Here is a 21,500-nt window from a genome sequence, read left to right on the forward strand (position 1 = left end):
GTATGGAGGAGGGAAGGATGGAGAGGAAGGGAAAGATAGATGGAGTAGACAAGGGAGAAAGGAGGAGGGAGGGAAAGCAGCAGAAATGAGAGGAACAAGGCAGAGACCCGGGGGGGGGGGGGGGGGGGGGAGTGTGGGAGCAGGGATAGGCTTAGGTGATCTGGGCCATTCTGCTGTGCTGGTCTGTGGCAGCCCCATCCACGGCTGGCCCACAGCGCTGGCCCCCTCGCTGGCGCAGTGCTGGAATGCAAGTAGCTGTGGCTTGGAGGCTACCCCCTGGCCAGGAGCAAAGGCTGCTGACATGGGCCTGGAATCGCTGCGTTTTTCCAACACACACCCCAGCCAGCCTTATCGTCAGCCTGGCAGAGGGGCCTGGGATGGGAAAATTCCATTAACTGGGACAGGGCGGAGGAGGCGCCGCTAAACTGCTTGAAAACAAGCCCCACCCACCCCACCCCACATGGTGACACCCTTCCAGGCCTTTCCAGGAGCCTCAAATCCCTGCTCACGTTCCCACCCTGGTTTGCCCTTCTTGTCCCCAAGGACCTAGATGATCCCCGTGGGACCACTCCAGTTTGGTGACACAAAGAAGGCCCACCCCCCTGCAGTGGGGATGGTGACCCGCCAGCCCTCAGCCCTGGACAGTCACTAGCACCTGCAGCAGGAAGTCCACCCCAGTGGGACCAGCTCCCTTGCATGTGAGTCTTCACCGGAGTTCCCAGCACCACCCCCACTTCCACGCAGGCCCGGCAGGTCGCTGGCACCTCTGTTCTCCCGGGACCAGGCAATTCCCTCGTCTCCCCTCCCTGGGCGCAGGGGCCCTGGCTCGAAGGGATGTTTAGAGAGAAGTCCTGGAGTAGGTACAGGTGGGGAGCGGACAGCTGGGTTCATTTCATTAGACATTTGATGCGCACCTCCTATTTGCCCCACATGGTGTGACCAGAAAGAGCAACAAGACCCACATGAGGCCCGGCTGGTGTGGCTCAGTGGCTGAGCGTCAATCTACGCACCAGGAGGTCACGGTTCGATTCTGGTCAGGGCACACGCCTGGGTTGCAGGCTCGATCCCCAGTAGGATGAGCAGAGCCCAGCAGGGGACTCACTCTGAGGCTTCAGCTCATCCTGCACAGGATGTGTGTGTGTGGTGTGTGTGTGGTGTGGTGTGTGGTGTGTGTGTGTAGGAGCCTGCAGACCCTCTCGGCCTCCCTCTGCACATCCCACAAGCGTGCAGGAGGCAGCCCCTCAATGATTCTCATCATTGATGTTTCTCTCCCTCTCCCTTCCTCTCTGAAAAAAAAAAAAATTTTTTTTTGAACAACAACAAAAAAGGCCCATGTGAGGAAGGCAAAAATGTCAAATTGGAACTGTGATTCATATTGTGATGACAAGTATGTTAGAGACACAGGAGGCGACGGGAGCCCAGAAGAAAGCGACGAGTCAGGGCTGGGTGACTCTGGGCAGGCTCTCTGGTCTGGGGGACCTGGCATTTGGACTGGACCTGGGGAGGTAAACAGGATTGTGATAGGGAGAGAAAAATGGAGAAAGGTTTTGCTGGTCTTTAAGCTGCACCTACAAAGTAAGATGAGAGATTTTGAAGCATTGCTGCTGTTACCACACCGGCTGGGCAGTGCAAAGGCAAAAGCGTGGATTTGAGTCCAGACTGGGCCATTTTGTGGGCCAGTCACATGACTTCTTTGAGCCTCAGTTGTGTCACCTGGGAGAGAGGAATGCTGGCCATTTCACAGAGTGGCCATGGAGATGAAGTCATTCCAGCCAAGAGTGCCTGCCAAATAGTAGGAATTGAATGCATATTTCTTAAGTACATGTAACATGTAGCATTTTACAAGGGACTTTCACAAACATTTTATTATTATTTTTAATTGATTTCAGAGAAGGGAGACAGAGAGGTAGAAACATCAATGATGAGAGAGAATCATTGATTGACTACCTCCTGCACGCCCAACACTAGGGATCGAGCCTACAACCCAGGCATGTGCCCTGATGGGGAACCGAACTGTGATCGCCTGGTTCATAGCTCGACGGTCAACCACTGAGCCTTGCTGACCAGGCTTCACAAACATTTTAATTCCCTGATGACGTTCTGTCACGGTCCCGGCTCACAGGGTAGCAATGGAAGGTATTACTGACCCTCCTTACACATTGCAGGCCACACCTACTTCCTTGGGAGGCTGAGCTCAGTGTGTGACAAGCGGGTCTGAGCAGGGAAGGAAATAGCGTGGAGAGCTGGAACTGGGTCAGAGCATTCGCCCTCAAATGTCTAGGGAGGGGTTCCACAATCCCACAATCACACAAGCACACGGCCTCGGTCCCATTTTCAAAGTGTGGTCCGTGAGTCACTCTGATCAAACTCTTTTATAAAATACGGACCAATAGCCAGACTTGCCAGACCAGTCTCTGGAGATGGGGTCTGGAACAATCTGGAACACACGCGTGCATAAGGTTTGGGAAAGTGTAGGGACTGTTGTGCCTCCTGCTCCCTCTGCCTGGGCCACCCTTGCTTGGAGAGCCAAGGGCCTACTCCATTCAGGTTTCTGTTCAAATGTCTGCTCCTCAATGTCTGCTCCCCAATCTAGTCTTAGTCCCTGAAACTCTCTAGTCCCTTAACGCACGTCATGTTCATCATAGTACTTAACCTGATAGCATGTCCATGTTGATTCACTATTGTACCTTTAGTGCAGGGGTGGGCAAACTTTTTGACTCAAGGGCCACAATGGGTTCTTAAACTGGACCGGAGGGCGGAACAAAAGCATGGATGGAGTATTTGTGTGAACTAATATAAATTCAAAGTAAACATCATTACATAAAAGGGTACGGTCTTTTTTTTTTTAGTTTTATTCATTTCAAATGGGCCGGATCCGGCCCGCGGGCCGTAGTTTGCCCATGGCTGCTTTAGTGCCTAGAACAGCGCCTGACATAGGGTGGGTATTAAATACTTGTTCAATGAATCGCCACTCTGTGCCCTTGAAGGTCTCAGTAAACATCGGTGCTGCTGGCCACATATTCCAGCCCTTTTCCCATTCTGAGCACAGGGTAGGGTTGCACTTCTCCCCCCCCCCCCCCCCCTCCGGTGCAGGTGGTATAGCTAGGTCTGGCCGGTGAACGAGTTGTGCAGAAGCGAGTGGAGCCTTTAAAGGTGGGTGTAGGAGCCTGCAGACCCTCTCGGCCTCCCTCTGCACAGTGACTGGCAACGTTAGCTGTGGTGGCTGCTCCGTCGGCCTGGGTCCCTCAGTGGCTCTGATGAACAGTCTCCCTGGCACACGGCGGAGGGCAGTGGAGTGAGTGAGGAAGAAGTCTGGTCCACAGGCCGGGAGGTGAGGTGGTTCATTACTGCAGCGGAACCTGCCCTGCAGGACAGGCCTGGTGATCCCCTGCAGAGCCCAGAGCAGTCGGAATCACGGGGAGGCCCGAGGTGCTTTGGGAATTTCAGGTGCTTTGGGAATTTCAAAGCCTCAAAGCTAAGCAGAGCCCCAGACTTCCCCTGCAGAAAGGCAGCCACCTCTGTCCTTCCTCCCCCGTCCTACTAAGACGCTCAGGAGGGGGTGGGAAAGCCTTGAAACACTGCCCCCCCGGGGGAGCTGACAGGCTCAGGGACCACCTACCTCGGGAGTGACCTCACACACTGACCACACACTCCGACTCTCATAATCCTTCCCCTTGGTCAAAAGTGAAAACACGAAGCGGCCCCCTCTTCTGGGAGTGAGTCACAAGCAGAGGGAAGTCCACGGCTCCGGGCCCAGCGGAGCCGCTCACGTGGGGGAAACTCCAGCGGAGGTGTCTCTGCAAGGCTGCTGTGGCCTCTCCCGTGCTGCCTGCGTGACAGAGAGGGGTGCAAATCATGCTCAGGTTCCAGCATCCGACCTCACCCTGACCCGCCAGCTGAGGAGTTTATACTTCCCTGGGGAGGGAGGAATGAGTGTGTGAGTGTGTGTGTGTGTGCGTGTGGGGGGTGTGTGGTGTATGTATGTGTGGGGTGTATGGTGTATGTATGTGGTGTGTATGTGTGTGGGGGTATATGTATGTGTGTGCGTGTGTGTGTGGTGTGTGGGGGGTGTGTGTGGGGTGTGGGGTGTGTGTGTGGGGTGTGTGTGTGTGTGTGTGTGGTGTGGGGGGGGCTGTGTGTGGGGTGTGTGTGTGGTGTGTGGGGTGTGTGTGGGGTATGTGTGTGTGTGTGTGTGTGGTGTGGGGGGGGCTGTGTGTGGGGTATGTGTGTGTGTGTATGTGTGTGGTGTGGGGGGGCTGTGTGTGGGGTATGTGTGTGTGTGTGTGTGTGTGTGTGGTGGGGGGGGCTGTGTGTGGGGTGTGTGTATGTGTGTGTGTGTGTGTGTGTTGTAGGAGGGAAGGGATGCTTCTCAAGGAAGAAAGGACTGGGCTGGAAAGATGGCATCAGAGGAACCAGACCCAGGCAGGGAGCCTCCTGTTGAGTTCGGGGGAGGCAACTACCTCTCCAGACCTCGATTTCTTGGCTCAGGGAGAGGAACCTCAGATCAACCTGATAACCTTGGGGTTGGTTACATGAAGTCATATCACCTCCATTTTCATCTCTTTCCCATCCCAGAAGCCAATGTCTGGTGCTGGCCTGGCATGGTCTCCGCCCGCTCAGTGCTGAGAGCAGCAGCCACCCCGCCTGCTGCCCAGCTGCCTGCAGCAGGAACACAGAAGCCAGCATTTTTCTGTGCAGCCCAGGCGATCTGGAAGGGTTTACACCTGGTCGTTCCGGACGGTCCCCAGTCCAGGGCCGAAGGAGACAGTCATCCCAGGAACCTCTCTGGCCTGGGCTGCCAGGGGTGGGGGCGGGAGGTCGAGGGCAGAGATGTGATTGTCAGCGATTATTTCACAAATGACATTTCCAAACTGGCCTCCCAGTGATGAACTCTGCCAGGTCTCCTCTTCTTGCCACACCAAGCTGGCACGCCGAGCTCACAGTGGGTCCACACCTGGAACCTCACCCAGCCCGCTGCCCTCCTGGGAGGAGATGACAGAGGACAGAGGGTGGGTGAAGCAGATGTGGACATGCACTATAGGTTTCTGCACAAGCCACGAGCCTGCGTGCAGAACAAGTGGGAGAGAGGGGAATCAGACGGCACAAAGGCAAATTGCACTTTCCTTTTCCGACATTCAGCGCATCTGGGAACAGTCTTCCCACTGGGTTTCTCTCCGTCTGTCCCAGGGAAGTCACCTGTCCTGTGGGGGAGAGAACGGACGAGCCCATCTTATCACTACCTTCGATCTGAGGCAGAGCATCCGCACCTCCTGGGAACTCATTAAAAATGCAAAATCTCAACCCCCTGCCCCAGACACACTGACTCAGAAACTCTGTGTGCGGGGGAGTAATCTGTGAGTTAACGAGCCCTCCAGGTGATCGCCATGCTGCCAAAGTTTGAAAACCACTGATGGAGAGAAAGCCAGCTTCAGCCAGGGGAGAGGAGAGGTGGGGGAGGGGAGGTGGGGGTGGCTGGAGGCCTACACTCCCGAATCTCAGTGCCTTCTCTTTGCAGCGCTGCGGCATTGGCTGCTGTGGCATTGCCTCCTGTGGCCGTGGCTGCTGTGGGCCGTTCTCGCTTGCCCAGATACCACCTTCAGCTCCAGTCTCTGGTGAGACCCGAGGACCCTGCGACATGTCCTCCGCTACAAATGCGATCATCCGGGCCATGAGGGAGAAGCCAGGGACCAAAGCAGGCTGGGAATTCCCTCCGCCACTGGACTCCAAGAAATGTTAGGAATTACCTAAGAATTCCTGCAAGGGGAAACGAAAAGCAAGAGTGAAAATTCCCCTGCCAGACACTAGGGGGAGACCCATCTCTAGCCTGGGAAGCGGGGGAGGAGGCGAGGTCTATTTTAGGCAATTCCCCAAGTTGTTTGCTGGTGACCTGTGATAAACCAACCAAACCCAGCCCGAGCTTTAAGAAGACGGGCAGTGACGGCCGAGTCCGGGCGGTGGAACTGGCGAGGGCTGCAAACGCGTCTCCCTGTCTCCGCATGCCCAGACCAGTTTGGTTAGAACTAGAAGCTGAAGAGGGCCAGGGTCATACAGCTGGTCTGCCAGGACACAGGTTCGCCCAGACAGGAGGCCCGTTTCCTCACGCCCGAAGGCGATCAAGACCCGCCCCATAATCTGTGGGACCCAGGGCAGGACAAAAGCGCTTGGCCCTTTGTTCCAAAAGTATCAATTCTCTCAAGATCGCGACAGCAGAGCATTAAAGGGGGTTGGGTTGGTGCGCTGGTCCTGGTGCGGCAGCCAAGGCAATCTGTCCTCGGGGTCCACAGGTGAGCTGTCCATCACAGATGCTAAGTAGGGCTGGGGCGGGGGGGGGGGAGGGGGCCGCTGGTATTTCCATAGCAATGACTAGAGCAGCTACGGGGAGAGAAGGGTCTGATGGAGAAGGAGAAGCTCTCCCAACCCAGGGCCCAGATCCCCCAAGCCCAGCCTTCCCGGAAAGGAATATCCTGCCGGGCAGGGCTGCCCGCGGAGGGGAAATCCAGGGAGAGCGAGAGCGGCACGCGCTCAGTCTCGCTCCGGCGCCGCGGGGGTGGCTGCCCGCGGTCGGCATCTGCAGCGTCGCTCCCATCACGGGACTCTGCGTGGCCGCCCGACGCGAGCGGAAGCCCGCGTTCCGGACCCGCGTGGGGCTCGGCTCACGGGGGAGGGGGAGGGGAGGGGAGGGGGAAGCGGAAGGAAGCAAAGGGCACGTCCCTCGGGTCCGCTGGAAACCAGGAGGGTGGCGGACAGACCCCCGGCCTGGACCTTTCCCTAGACCCCACTTCTTGCTATATTTTTATTGATTTCAGAGAGGGGAGAGAGGTAGAAATATCAATGATGAGTTTGATCGGCTGCCTCCTGCACGCCCCCCCCCCCCCCCACCCAACCCAGGCATGTGCCCTTGACCGAAATTGAACCCGCAACCCTTCAGTCCGCAGGTCAACGCTCTAACCACTGAGCCAAGCCAGCTAGGGTTTCTTGCTAGATCTTAAGCCCTTCCTTCCGCCCGCCCCTCGCCAGGGCTTGCAGCGCTGCAAGTGGGGGGACCTGGGGTAGGGGGAGGCGATGGGAGAGGGACAGGGGTGGGGCTGAAGGCAGACGGTCCCCAACGAGACCCCTCTTAGGAGTTGTTCCGAATAGCGCCTTTCCCATAGGAAATCCTCCAGCGGCCAGCGGTCCAGTCGCGTCCTGAAGACGCCCCGAAACCCACACTTGTTCATGCGCCCCCCATCGCGGAACCAGCGGCTCCGCGGGTCTGCGTTCCCTGGGGTTGTCCTTCCTGCCTCTCCCGAGTCTCCCCGCCCCTGCCCCGCCCCGCAGCCTGCGGTCCCTTTAAAGGCCGCTGGTCTGGGGCCGCCCTCCTCTCGAGGCGAACTCGGGAGTAGCGTCGGCGCCGCGCTGCGCACCGGGCGGGCATGGTCATGGCGTCCCCGGCCATTGGGCAGCGCCCGTACCGGCTGCTCTTGGACCCAGAGCCGCCGCGCTATCTGCAGACCCTGAGCGGCCCGGAGCCGCCGCCGCCGCCGCTGCCGCTGCCGCCCCCCGGCCGGGCCTCCCGCCGCTGCGCCCCGGCGCCCATCTCCACTGCGCCCGGGGCGCACGAGGGGCGCGGCGCCCGAAGAGCTCCCCGCGGGGACCTGGACCCCCCACCCCGGGCCTCCCGCCCCGCTCGCCCTCTCCGGCCCGGGCTGCAGCAGAGACTGCGGCGGCGGCCTGGAGCGCCCCGGCCGCGAGACGTGCGGAGCATCTTCGAGCAGCCGCAGGATCCCCGCGTCCCGGCGGAGCGAGGCGAGGGGCACCGCTTCACCGACCTGGCGCTGCGGAGCGGCCGCGGCTGGTGCGACCTGTGCGGACGAGAGGTGCTGCGGCAGGCGCTGCGCTGCGCTAGTGAGTGCGGGGGCCGGCGGGCGGCCGGGGAGGGGCGCGCGTGGAACCGCAGTCCGCGGCGAGGGGCTGGGGCCGAGAGAGCGGGCATTGACCTCTCTGGCTTCAGGGGAGACCTCGACTGTAATTAAAGGAGAAAAACCCTGGAAACTCTCTGCTCTTGAGTCCCCTGCCCCGTACCCTTGAGTGTCTGCCTCTTGCCCGGATAAGGTTCTGCGGTTTTAACAAATACCTCTCCTGCCGGGTACCTGCTCCCCCCCTCCCCAGGCACACACGTGTGTACACTCAGGCGCGCAGGTTGGGTCGATGGCCGCAGCCGCAAGGTCAGCCGCTGCACCCTCTCGGTTTTGTTGTCGGTTCTGGAGAGTGGGGTTGTGAGACTGGTGCTGAGATGGCCATTGACCTGTGCTTATTAGGGTTCATGGCAGAACGGTTTGTTTGTCCGTCTGTGGCCCAGGCCGATGGTCCATGCTCTCCCCCAGGGTGTCCTGTTGGGAGAGGGAGGGGAGCTGGCTAGGCTTTGGCTAGAGCCAGCGGTGAGGCCGAAGAGGAGCCTGAGGTCACCCTGGACCTGTGCCCCCTCCTGCCGTCTATCTCTGGCCCCTCAGACCTTTGGACCCTGCTCCGGTGTTTGGCGTACCCTGCCTCCTCCCCGGCCTCCTGTGCGATTGCTCTCAATGTACTGGCCATCACGCTCTAACATTACCCAGCTCGGCCCCTTGCTCCCCGAGCTCCCAGGTCCCTCCAGCCTCCCCTGAGCCAGGCTCTCCTCCAACCTGACTGTAAAACGCAGGGCACCCAGGTGCAGGTCTTCTGAGCCACTTTGCAGGCTTCCTGGTGTTTCCTTATTTCCCTCTTCTTGCAGTTAGGTGTGTGTATTTCTTTAATGAGTGTCCTCTCCCCACCTCCACCTCCATTTTCGCTGTTGCCCGTGTCTGGATATCTATGTGTTTAGATGCATATCTTCAGTATCTGAGGCACACAGCACAGACTCTAGCAAGCACCTCTGGAAATGGGTTGTGCATATTTCAGCAACCGTCCCCCTTCCCCCGCCCCCATGCTCTCTAACTGCCGCATTGGACAGCACCCGCCTCATTCACTTCAGGAAAAGCCCACTTAGCCTCTCTCTGCTGTCAGTCCACCGCCCAGGCTGCGCAGGGTCCCTCCCACTGCAGCTGGCTGCGGGGAAGGAGAGCCGACTCTCAGCCAGGGTCAAGTGGAAGGGGGGGACTGGGGGCAAGGGGGTGCTCCTCCCTCCGACACCAGAACTCACAGCTCAGGTGCCATGAACAGGGAAAGAGCGAAAGTTAGGTGTGCGCAATGGGTCCAGGGCTGCAGCCTCTTGGCCAAGGCCCTGACCTTGCAGTAGAATTGATGCAACTTGCCCTCAGATGTGTTGGCAGCTCTGGCCTCTCAGGGAGTATTTTATTTACTGCGTTCACCAACCCTAACAGCACGGAGGCAGCGTCCTCGCGGGAATGGCTTTTCTTGTGCGGGAATCCTGGGGGATCCGCCTCATTGGAATTCTAGTGTTTATTACGGCGTTTGTATCAGTTGTTGAACATGTTGCACGCAGCTTTATGGTTTTTCGGGGACGGTGGTGGTGATAACAGTGTGTGTGTGTGTGTGTGTGTGTGTGTATGTATGTGCATGTGGGTGCATATGCATGCTACTCCATGGCTAAATGAATGCACGCTCGCTTTACATTAGAATTGTTCATTTAATTGGTGCGTAAGTAGTTTCTGGTGGCAGGAAGACCAGGTGCAGTGATGTTTCTTCTGACGTGGTTGACGTGGTGGCCCCCACACAGATTTAATAGCAACCAGGGATGGCTGAACACCAGAGAGAGCGCAGAGCTGGGACCAAGGGGCTAAGGAGAGGGGTCTCGGTCTGCCGTTATTAATAGGGACAGACGGAGCCTCCCCTGCGGACCTGTGGCTGGAGGGGAACAGTGAGGAAATGTTCCGGTGCAAATGAGGCCTGGCAGGGGGAGGCACAGCAGGCTGGACTCCCCGAGGGCCTTCCTTTAAGCTGAGGGTCTCGTTCCATGGAGGGGTTGGTTTTTTTAAAAAATATAGTTTATTGATTTTTTACAGAGAAGAAGGGAGAGGGATAGAGAGTTAGAAACATCGATCAGCTGCCTCCTGCACACCTCCTACTGGGGGTGTGCCCGCAACCAAGGTACATGCCCTTGACCGGAATTGAACCCGGGACCCTTCAGTCCGCAGGCCGACGCTCTATCCACTGAGCCAAACCGGCCAGGGCGGGGTTGGTTTTTTTAATCTTTATTCTGAAAGGTAAGGCTCAGAAAGATGACTTTTTAAAAGCAGCACTATGGCCGAAACCGGTTTGGCTCAGTGGATAGAGCGTCAGCCTGCGGACTGAGAGGTCCCGGGTTCGATTCCGGTCAAGGGCATGTACCTGGGTTGCGGGCACATCCCCGGGTGGGGGATGTGCAGGAGGCAGCTGATCGATGTTTCTCTCTCATCGGTGTTTCTAACTCTCTCTATCTCTCTCCCTTCCTCTCTGTGAAAAATCAATAAAATATATTAAGAAAAATAAATAAATAAATAAAAGCACTATTAAGTAGTTAAGAGGACAGCCTGGACCCAGAAAATGTGGGTGTGAATCTTGCCTCGGCCCCCGAGTCTCAGCGTGCACCTGTATTTCACCTCCTAGTTTTAAAAAAATAGGGATAATAACAGACCTGTGTTAGTGTGTTCATGTGAGAATCATATGAATTAATGGGTGGAAAGTGCTTAGAGCAGTGCTTGGAACATGCAATATGAACGGTGGGTGCGATGTGGATGTTGTTATTATGCCCCCTGTGTAGCACTGTGACAGTGTGTCTGGCTTGGGACACCTCTGAGGGTCACCTTTCCAAGCGCTGTGTAGTTTTCGAACTCTGCGTGGCTGCAGAGCTCAATGAGGAAGCGAGTGCCGTGCGTGTCCCGGGAAGTGCGGGTATTAATGTCCCCTGGAAACGTCACTCCCAGAATGCCATTGGCACCTGGCTGTGTTCCTCTCGCCCCCAGCACAGTGCCAGGCACAGAGCACGGCTTTAGTTAGTGGTGGCTGTTGAAGTCAGCATCTTGTTATTGCTGTTAAATCTCCCTGTCCTTGGGAATGAGCAGAAGGGCAGCGAGTATATGAATAACACCTGTCTGCGCAGGCAGCTGACCCTGGGTGGGAACCTTGTTGGCAAAATGAGCCTTTAATGGGGGCAGCTGTGAGAAACCTGTCTGCCTGCCTTTTTAGTGAAAGTTCCTCTCATTTACACGCACTCCTGCCCAGGCCTGTAACTGAGCTCTGGTTAATGCTGGGTTTGCCAACAGGAAAGTTCAGGGTTAATGTTAATTCCTAGGAGTGAAGGAATCATGTTTGTTGGGTAGGAAAGGGAATCTAGTGGGGATTGGTGCAGAGAGAGAGAGAGGTAGAGAGAGAGAGAGAGAGAGAGAGAGAGAGAAGAGAATTATGTGGCCAAGTGTGTTTTGGGCGGGGCCCTGACGGGGGAGAGAATGCCCATTTCCAGTGCTCCAGGTGGGGTTGGTCAGCAGCAAACAACCCCCTGCCCTTGGACTTACTTCTCAGGGAATATTCCTTATGGGTCATGGTCCCTTTGCTCTGTAAAAGGCACCTAGAGTTGACCTTTGACCTTCCATCTCCTTTTGGTCGATACATAAGCCTCCAGGGAATGGTCTAGAAAATAGGGAAACCTAAGTCCAACTCAACATTCCAGGAGGTTTGGTTGGACACACCTGGCATGCTGTCAGCGCATGCCACGCGCCGGCTCCCGGAGCCGGTCTCTCTCTGGAAGGGCGTTGTCCAGAGCTGGGAATGTGCTAAGTGATTGAATTATAGGGTTGCAAGGGGGGCCCTGTGGCTCATCAGCTAACCTCCCCTTCCTGTAATAGACGTTAATTATGGTGTGAGGGCGAGACCTTTGCATGGCCTTCAGGGATGGGGACCTTTGTGGGGAGGGAGGCTGGCATCTCACAGGGCCCCTTGTCCAGCCGCCTTGTCCCGTCGCTGCATTAATGGGTGGGCTTAACCCTTCGCTCTGCACATGCTGAAACCACGCGTGTGGCAGCCAGGGGTCCTGCAGGCCCGTGCCTTGTCGTGGGCTCTCTGTGGGAGAGAGTACAGGGACATGGGCCTTGAGTATCCCGGTAGCAGACCCAGAACCCGGCCGCTTGGGCAGCGTGGTGTTTGTCCAGTGCACCCAGCAGCACTGAGGTGTGAGGCCTGAAGTGTTATCATTGGTTCCATGCTTGGCTTTGGAGGTTAGGGAAGTTAAGCGCCAAGATGGGTGTCACGCTGTGAAAGCTTGAGGACCCCCCCGCCACTTCCAGCCCCTCCCCTGCTCCTGGCTCTTAGAGGGGTCTTCTTGGGAAAGGTCCTCAGGGAGTGTGGGGGAGCTGGACGTGGGGGGACAGAGAAGGGGTCTGGAATGCTTTGAGAGAGGCCTTCTGAGCTCCCCACGCTGTGTCTGTTTCCTCTGTCCCTGCTTCCTGTCTTCTCAAAAGATGAGAGAAGATGAGAGTGAAAGGATAAAATGTGGGCTTAATTCCCCCCCCCTTACACCCCCATTCATCAGAGCATGAAATTCCCTGATTAGGGAGGGAGAGGGGCTTGGATCCCAGGTACAGTCAAAAATGATTAATGCCACTAGTCTGCCAGTCTCATTAGAATTGGTAATGAGCATGTGTGTTTGCCTGCTGATCCTGCGAGTTATGAGGTGGACGTGAATTGACATCTCCCCTCAGCACGGAGGGTTTGACTTGGGATCCGCTCTCTTCTCCCCAAGTTCACCAATGAACCCGCTTATGCCAGGCCGGGCTGCTCGGCCCTGAGTGACAGAGGAAGGACAGCCCAGCCCAGCCCCAAGGGCCCTGGCTGGTGAAGGGACTCGCCTGGCCAGGAGCAGGGGCCGGCGGCTCAGGAGGGCGGCTGGGGCTCAGGCAGGCCCAGGCCCGCTGGGAGGATGACGGAAAACGCCTCGCAGGAGTAGTGCCTTGTCTCTGCAGAGCCCGGGGTTTCATGCTCCCTGCCCCGCTCAGCCTCCGAGCAGCCTCATGAGGTCGGAACTTAGGGAGGCCTCTGCCCGGGTCTCGGCGGGCAGGAGCCGCCAGTGCACCTGGCTGGGGGCAGGCAAGGTTAGGCGAACCAGACTGGCTTTGGAGGCCTTGGGCATCTCCGGCTGTCCAGCCATTTCCCTCCTTCGGACCGTGCTCAGCACCTCTATGTCGGAGACACCCCCTGACTGCTGCCCCACGGGGCCTTCTCTGGCTACCCACGCCCCTCCTCATTCCTCAGTTTCCCCATCAGAGGAGCTGCTCGCCTCCCTGGCCCTGCCCAGATACCATTAAGGCTGGCGAGGGAGCTGCAAACTCATCTCTGGCCTCATGGGAGGCCCTTCCTGTTCTCATTCCTCAGTGACAAGCAGAGTATTCTTGGGCGGGGAGGATTTGTGGGTGTGCAAAGCATGCAAGCAGGCATTCCCCCGACTCCTACCTGGCACCCCAGTCGGCACCCTCCTCCCCACGCTCGCTGGCAGATCCAGTGCCAGTGGCAGGATGCTTCCTGCCTCCGCTGACCTCACAGGCCACCCACCCTTCCCCCAGGGCCCTGGCCTGCGCTCCCCCTGCTGGGTCAGGAATGCTGGCGGCAGGCGACGATGCTGGGAAGGCCAGTCCTGACTGGGGAGATGGTTGTGCATTTAGTCACTTTCGGTTTTTTTCCAGGAGTTTTGGCAAGCTGCTTCCCGCATGCTCAGGGCCCAATTGCAGGGTGGGGAAGAGCTGAGCCGGCGTAGGCTCTGGGGAAAGATCGAGGTGATGTCAGACAGGGCAGCAGGCTCAGCTCCCGGGGGCACTGGTTTAAGGGGAATAAAATCCGTGCTGGGGGTTGTCATGGGGAGCCCGGGCCCAAGGTCAAGACCGTCTTGACTCAGACCTGGGGAGGTGATATTTGGGTGTTCTGGGAAGCACCCCACGCTCTATGCCGGAGACGTGGGCAGAGCCTGGCGGGCCCCCAGGGCGCCCCATGGTGTAAGCTTTGGCCATAGTGGTCTGTTCTAGCCTGCCTGTGCCTCCTGCCTGGCCTAGAGAAGGTTCTTGGGAGATGCCCCCGGAGGGGAAAACTGAGATGTTTGGAGACGAAGGAGGCAGAGCAGCAGGGGTCCCCCCTGGCCTGTGGAGAGTGCCCTTGGCTGAGGGGGGTCTCATGACCCCTGGTTGCTATAACAGGTCCCGATTTTCTTTAGGATTGTGCTCCCAACACCTACTATCTTGGCCCCGATGAGGGCATCAGGGGCACAGGTGGGGCCTGGCATTGTGCTGAGGGTTTGTACGAAGGGTGGTGTGGGGAAGTCCAGCCTGCTCATTGCTGTGTGTCACTGGACGGCGGGCACGTGGCCAGGTATGTCACTCACGGTGACCAAAGCGGGCTTGGTCATGTTTATTATTCAGTGGAGGGCCTGCACCCCACCTGGACCCTCCCTCCCTGTGTCCTGAACAAACCTCTCCAGGGCGGGGAGGTCTGACCCAGGCGTCTGCAGTGGCTATTGGCTGGGGCTGCTAGAAAATGGAAACTTGGCTTCCACGGACCTTAAAGAAATCAGGCCACAGGTTCACGGAAGCCAGGCCTCAAGAAGAGCGCTGTTCTTTGCCTAGATACTTCTTTAATCCTTTTACGTCCTGTTTCCACTGGAGGCTGGATCTGGGAAGGAGTTATCATTGCGTTTGCTGGAGATGTGAGCCTGTTAGGATGGAATAATCCTGTAGATCAGGAGTGGGGAACATCCGGCTCGAGGGCCATAGAAGGCCTGCGAAATCATGGGGTCTGGCCCTGCCAAGGCCTTAGGGGTGAGTTAATGAAATGTTTGACCAAATAGAGCAGGCTGGTTTTTAAGTTCCTAATTTTGTATGGACTGCGAATTATGTTATAAATACCCACTTGGACCTGGCTGGCATGGTTTAGTGGTTGAGCGTCGACCTGTGAACCAGGAGGTCACGGTTCAATTCCAGGTCAGGGTATATGCCTGGGTTGCGGGCTCGATCCCCAGTGGGGGTGTGCAGGAGGCAGCCAGTCATTGATTCTCTCTCATTGTTGATGGTTTCTCTCTCTCTCTTCCTCTCCCTTCCTCTCTGAAATCAATAAAAAATATATTTTTTAAAAACCAAAAACAAATGGCCCTTGAAAAAGGTTCCCCACCCCTGCTGTACGTGTTGAGCTGAGAATGGCCAAGAAATTGTGGGATGGAGATACCTGTATCTCAGAGACGACTTGACTTCCTCTAAAGCAGTGGTTCTCAACCTTCCTAATGCCGCGACCCTTTAATACAGTTCCTCATGTTGTGGTGACCCCCAATTTCATTGTTACAAATTGAACATAATTAAAACATAGTGATTAATCACAAAAACAATATGTAATTATATATGTGTTTTCCGATGGTCTTAGGCCATCCCTGGGAAAGGGTCATTCGACCCCCAAAGGGGTCGCGACCCACAGGTTGAGAACCGCTGCTCTAAGACGTTGCTGGTGAGGTAGGCCGGGCTGGTTGAATCCTCGCCGTCCCACAGATGAGGAAGCCCAGCATCCAGGGAATCACAGGGCTCTCCAAGACGACCCAGTCACTGCAGCAAACCCAACGCCAGAACCCAGCCCGGCATTTCGCCATGTGAGCGGATACCATTGAACATGTCAGGCAGTTGAGTGTCTTCATTCACCTGCCTCTCTGCTGCCAGTGAGTGCGGAAATGTCCCTAAAAAGAGGCGCAGGAAAAAGGGAGGGCGGCCGAGTGGTGGGTCAGCCACGTGCAAGCCAGAGCATCAGCCAGCGCCTGAATAACGGCGCGTTGGCTGCACTTCAGCCTGTTGTCAGCGTTGGGTTTCTAAGTAGGTTTTCAGCGTGTGAGTAAATCATGAGATCTTTCAACAAACAGTGACTTTTTCAAAATCCCAAGATAAAAGAAACAAGTAGCCCTGGCCAGTTTGGCTCAGTGGATAGAGGGTCGGCCTGCGGACGGAAGGGTCCCGAGTTCAATTCCGGTCAAGGGCATGTACCTCAGTTGCGGGGTTGATCCCCGGTCCTGGTCTGGTTGGGGTGAGTGCTGGAGGCAACCAGTTGATGTGTCTTTCTCATATCAATGTTTCTCTCCCTCTGTCTCTCCCCTTCCCTTCCACTGGCGGGGGGGAGGGGGGAGGAAGCAAGTGTATCCCTCCCGCCCCCTCCCCATCAGTGTGGGGTGTGTGTAGGATGGTGGGCGTGGAAATGCAGGTTGATCGTTTCCTGTTTCAAGCCTCCTTCTTACCATGACCCAGGGTCAGAGTTCATGACACAGGGACCAAAGTGAAATTAGGATGAATCTCAGAGGGGACAGCGTGGGTGAGAGACTGAAAAATCAGCTGAGGGTGGCATAGCGGAGCCCTGGCTCTGTCCCAGACCGGGCTGTGGCCCCGTGGGAAAGAGCACCTCAGGGCAGGGCCCCCTCCCAACCAGCGCTGGCTGCATGTGTCTCCAGGCCAGGCTGTCACGGGATCACTTGAGTATCATCATTTACTGTCATGGCTGACTCGGAGGAAGCTGTTTTGTTTCGTTTTTTTCCGTCGAAGTTGAATGGAAGCTGGAGGTTTTGTGGTTTCTGTTGAAACAATGATGTCCTTTCTGCAACTAGGGAAAGTATTGAGAATCCAGGAAAACCTCAGAGATGCCTTACTATGCAAATGGAACAACAGATTCCTGCTGTGACTTGAGAGTTCGGAGAGACAGGGTTCAGCGTACAGTATATAAATGTCTATCTTAGTGATGAGTGCTTTGAAAGAAATCTGGAGGTGCCTTTAGAGGAATAGAGTAGTATTTCAAGGTGAAAGTATATTTTAACCCAACACTTAAGATGGCGAAGCCCGTTTCTTCACATTTTGTTGGGCCTTGGCATTGAGGTCATCGGTCCAAGCATAGGTGCCAGGGGCAGCAAGAGGGCATCGCAAGCATTCTAGACAGCGTTCCTCCTGAACACCCCTGTGATGGAGAAGGGATCCAGCTTTCAAAGGCTCAGGAGCCCCCCAAAGCCCTGAGTCTAGACCAGCCGTGGGCAAACTACGGCCCGCGGGCTGGATCCGGCCCGTTTGAAATGAATAAAACTAAAAAAAAAAAGACCGTACCCTTTTATGTAATGATGTTTACTTTGAATTTATATTAGTTCACACAAACACTCCATCCATGCTTTTGTTCTGGCCCTCCGGCCCAGTTTAAGAACCCATTGTGGCCCTCGAGTCAAAAAGTTTGCCCACCCCTGGTCTAGTCTCTGCCAGGCCCTTCCTGCTGGATTCCCCAACGGAAACCCCGTCAAAGATCAGCTCAGTGATGAGGAAGAAGTTCATCCTGAAGCTCAAGTGGGGCATTCGGCAGGGGTTTTTCCCTCTTGCCTGTGACTCATATTTTAAAATCCCCCCAGCATGTGTGTGCTGTCCCCTTGCCTGTACTCAGCCTGGGCCCACGTGACGATCTCGCAGATCTCACGTGCAAGGATCAGAGCCAAGGAACCTCGACGCCAGCCCTGGCTTGATGGCCCCAAGTGTCATTTCGGGACCCGAACTCACTCATGACCCTCTTCTGGTGCAGAGGTTGCTGGGTAAACTGGGCAGCCCAGCCCCTCTGAGGAAGTATTAGGGAGAAACAACCAGTGCTCCCGGTCTGAGAAAGGGCAGCATTTCTAAATTAAATAAATTACTTGTAACAATTTGGTTTTTTATTGATTTTAGAGAGAGAGGAAGGCAGAGGGATAGAAAGATAGAAACATCAATGAGAGAGAAACATAGATCGGCTGCCTCCTGCACACCCCCTACTGGGGATCGAGGCTGTAACCCAGGCATGTGCCCTGACTGGGAATTGAACCTGTGACCTCTTGGTTCATGGGTTGATGCTCAACCACTGAGCCAACCAGCTGGGCAGTAAAAATGTGTTTTTATGATTGAGCTTACGAATGAGTTTTTATTGTTATTGCACCAAGTCCTGAGGCCCTCCATAGTGAGGGTGACCTACGATGGGGACCTCCTGGCCAGACTTTTTAGAAGGACGGTGACGGGGAGCCTGTTTGGAAGGTCAGAGTGCGGCTTAGGTTTGTTCTACCAACATCTTCTTCTCTGAGTGGCCCAAGGACATGGCCTCGGGGATAGGATGCCCGTCGGCATTCTCTGTGACCTGGGACACCTGCAGCCCAGAGCGGGGGAGCCAGGTTGGCGTTCGCAGGAGGAACAACAGAGTCCCCTCCGAACTGATGAGTGTTGGCTTCCCGGACCTCACACATGGGGACCGGAGCTCATGGCTCCATTTCCGCTTGGACCCGCGGCCTCTGTGCTCATTTCCTCTCCTTCCTCTGAGGCCCGCCCCGCTGGTGGCTGGCAGAGGCGTTCTGGAATCCCTGGGCATTCCTGCTTGTTTGTTTGTTTGTTTTTAATATTGTGTATTCCAGCCCCGAGACCAGGGGCTTCCCCGGAAGGCGTGGCTGCCCGTCCGGTGCCAGCTGCGCGTCTTGGCCTGGGCGACAGGGCGTCCAGAAACTTTCTCACCAGGACTTGGTTGCTCCTGGGACGCAGTGTTGGGGGGACACCCTGTGAGCGTCATTTTAGGGCCAGGGGACAGCATTTCTGCCCTTTGGATGAGAGACTCTGCTCGTCTCTTCCTTCCTCTTTCTCCTCCGCCTGGTTCCCTTCTCTGCTCAGGTGTCTGGTCTCAGATCAATGGACCCTCTTACAGCAACACCGCCTTCTGCAGGGCCTGGGTGGCTGCACGCTGAGCCCCGCCCCTTCCACCACAGGCTTAGCAGGGGAGGATGTGAATGAGCCCGGGTGTCCCTGAGGAGCCCGTACAGCTGGTAAAGCATCACTAATCGCCCTCCCCAAAGAACTCCATTAAGGAGCCCCTGGGCCAGCGCACGGTGCGGCGGCCGATCCCTGCTGTCGTCTGTGGGAACTTCGGAGACATCGGTTTCCAGACGCTCAGGCACTTGAGTGAGGCTCCGCAGCCTCTGCCCCGCAGCCTCTCTGGTGGGGGCATCTTTATCTTATCAAGCTAAAAGCCCCAGGAATAGAAAGTTTTCCACTGGGGGCGGTGGAGGGAGGACCTCATCTGGGAAGGAGACGGCATCGCTCAGGCGGGGCTGTGCCGGTCGAGGCCCAGGTGCCTGGGGCTTCCTCGGAGGAGGAGCAGCGAGGCTGGGGGCTGATCGGGGCAGAACCTCGGTCACGCGAGGGCCAGAGCCCCTCCAGGGGCAGTGGCTGCCCCACTCGTCCCTCCGCCCTGAACACCAGGCCTAGAGAGAAGCTGTTGACCTCCTGCGGCTGAGATGACAGAGGGCCGGGAGCAGGGGGCGGCCACTGCCTGCTTCGGGACCGTCACTGCCCGGCTCCAGCGGCTCTTCCGCAGGCTCCCTAAGGGCCACTTGGGATCAGAAAAGCTCCAGGTCCTGCAGAGGGTCCCCCACGAGGCCAGGCTGGCTTGCGGTAGGTCCATGTCACTCCAGCTGGGGGTGCGCAGGGGCTGTGGGGGTTCTGTGGCCTTCCCCACGGGGCAGGGAGCGCGGCAGCCTGGTATTCAGTGCTGAGCTCAATACCACTCCGTGGCCCCGGGGGCACCAGGGCTGCCACCCCGACAGGTTTAGGTGGAGCTGCGGACCTGAAGGGCATGGCCCCCCATTTCAAAGGCCCATGTCGGCCATAGGTTTTAACAGCCTTTCCTTGGCTGAGAATTAGGGCCAAGACGTCCTCTTCACCTGGGTTCCTGAGCTGGTGGAAGTTGTCCATTGCCCCCCCCCCCCCCCCCATGGCTCTGAGGGGCATCAGCTGCCAAGGACCTGGGGGCATGATGTGTTCAAGACAAAGGCTTCTCACCTGCAGGGTTCGGGGAGGTGCCTGTGGGACAGGCCGCATGGGCTGGAGATGGCTGGCGGGCACAGCTGGACAGGAGCCCCAGCCTCGGGCAGTGGCTGGGCCAAGTTTCCTTCCCTGAGCACTAATTAGGGTGAGAACAGTCCTTGCCTAGAGAAGGATAGCGGGACCGTGTGGGCTGAGTGGAAGATGAGAAGGAGACAGTAGTCATTCACATTTTCACAGAAGTTAGGTTCTGCTGCCCTTGGTCTAAGAAAGGAGCCGGGCCAACAAGAGCCCTGCTGGGGTCCAGGGTCCCGAGCTCCTGCCTCCAGCCCAGGCTTCCTCCTGCGGCACCATGCGGCCCACAGCACCCTGTCCTCCTCGGCGCACCTTCTGCTGAAGATGCAGAGCATGGGCGTTTGTTGGCTTGTTTTTAATATCGTGTGTTCCAGCCCTGGCCGGTTTGGCTCAGTGGATAGAGCATCAGCCTGCGGACCGAAGGGTCCCGGGTTCGATTACGGTCAAGGGCATGTACCTTGGGTGCAGGCTCCTTCCTGGCCCGGGACCTGGTCGGGGCGCGTGCAGGAGGCAACCAATCGATGTGTTTCTCTCACACTGATATTTCTCTGTCTTTCCCTCTCTCTTCCATTGTCTCTGAAAATCAATGGAAAATATCCTCCGGTGAGGATTTAAATATAAATATATGTGTGTGTGTGTGTGTGTATATCATATATGTATATATATATATGATATACACATACATATCGTGTATTCCCTCCAGATCACTGTATGGTAGTAGGGAAGGGATTTGCTATTTCACAGAAGAGGCAGCTCAGAGAAGGCAGGCCCCTTGCTAAGGGTCAGACCTGCCCAACCAGCCTGGATTCTATTCATCCTACTGGCCTTCAGCTGCTTCCCGCTGATGGCCGATTGTTGGAGCCCATCAGCTTTCCTCGGGCTCCGGCCCCGCGCCTCCCCTCTGCTCTCGCACACATTCAGGAGTAGGTGGGCCTCTAGGTGGCCTCAACATGGAGCCCGAGGGGTGGAATGAAACTGAAAAGTCATCTCTGGGCGAAGCTTCTGAAAGTAGAATTTAAAAGAGAATATGCTCTTGCCTATGGAAAAGATAAGTTTTGCGATTGAGGTTTTGCCGCTTGAGAAGTGGGGATTTTAATTCAACTAGACCTAACCCCTATTTGGAGACAAATACTCTTTAGCCAGCCTGAATAATTTATATTCATCACTAGCCTCGTATACACCGTGGCCCTCACTCAGAAGCCAGCTGGAGACTCAGTTCCTCGATTGAGATGCTCACTAGTGTCTTCACGACCCCCTTCCGTCCGCCTCCCCCTGAAGAATTATTCAGCAGATCACTTCCTTGCTCCTTTGCTATTCAGCCCAAGGAGCTATGGATTTAGTAGAATCAATCAGGCCCAGAGTGGCAGCATTAAGGTCAGGGTTTGTACTGCACTGCAGCTAAGATGTCTCGTTTGACTTGTGTTAGCGTGCGGACTTAATTGATTGGAAGAGGAGGGGGAAGATGGCGCTTGGAGAGGACAGAGCGGAAGACTGTGGGCTGAATTCTAGAGCAGCTCCTCCTGCTTGTGGGGCTGCGTGAGCAGCCTGTGGTGTGGGCTTTAAGGAAACAGGCTTGGAGCCAGGCCCACAGAGTCTGGATCTTGGATTTCTGGCTGGAGGGCCTTCCTTGCGCAGATGAACCCCTCTGAGCCTCGGTTTCCCCCCAGTATA

General features: G+C 56.5%; 2 protein-coding genes across 3 annotated transcripts in view; both read left to right on the forward strand.

Annotated features, from left to right (window-relative positions):
• Window positions 1–5,315, forward strand: part of IKBKE (inhibitor of nuclear factor kappa B kinase subunit epsilon) — a 30,351-nt gene extending 25,036 nt beyond the window's left edge. Inside the window, exons 21-22 of the transcript XR_004973210.1 lie at window positions 544–698; window positions 4,576–5,315. The gene's annotated coding sequence lies outside the window, so the exon portion shown is untranslated. The remainder of the gene's footprint in view (window positions 1–543; window positions 699–4,575) is intronic.
• A 141-nt stretch (window positions 5,316–5,456) lies between these two features.
• RASSF5 (Ras association domain family member 5) overlaps window positions 5,457–21,500 on the forward strand; it is a 76,660-nt gene continuing 60,616 nt past the window's right edge. Inside the window, exons 1-2 of one of the 2 annotated variants that reach the window (XM_036342624.1) lie at window positions 5,457–6,284; window positions 7,152–7,884. In XM_036342624.1, the coding sequence (XP_036198517.1) occupies window positions 7,413–7,884 (472 nt within the window). In that variant the 5' untranslated portion in view covers window positions 5,457–6,284; window positions 7,152–7,412. Of the gene's footprint in view, window positions 6,285–7,151; window positions 7,885–21,500 lie in introns of those variants that run through there. The other variant, XM_036342623.1, reaches the window with a different exon arrangement.

The sequence above is a fragment of the Myotis myotis genome, unplaced genomic scaffold, assembly GCF_014108235.1.
Source record: "Myotis myotis isolate mMyoMyo1 unplaced genomic scaffold, mMyoMyo1.p scaffold_m19_p_18, whole genome shotgun sequence".
In the NCBI taxonomy this organism is placed as follows: Eukaryota; Metazoa; Chordata; class Mammalia; order Chiroptera; family Vespertilionidae; genus Myotis; species Myotis myotis.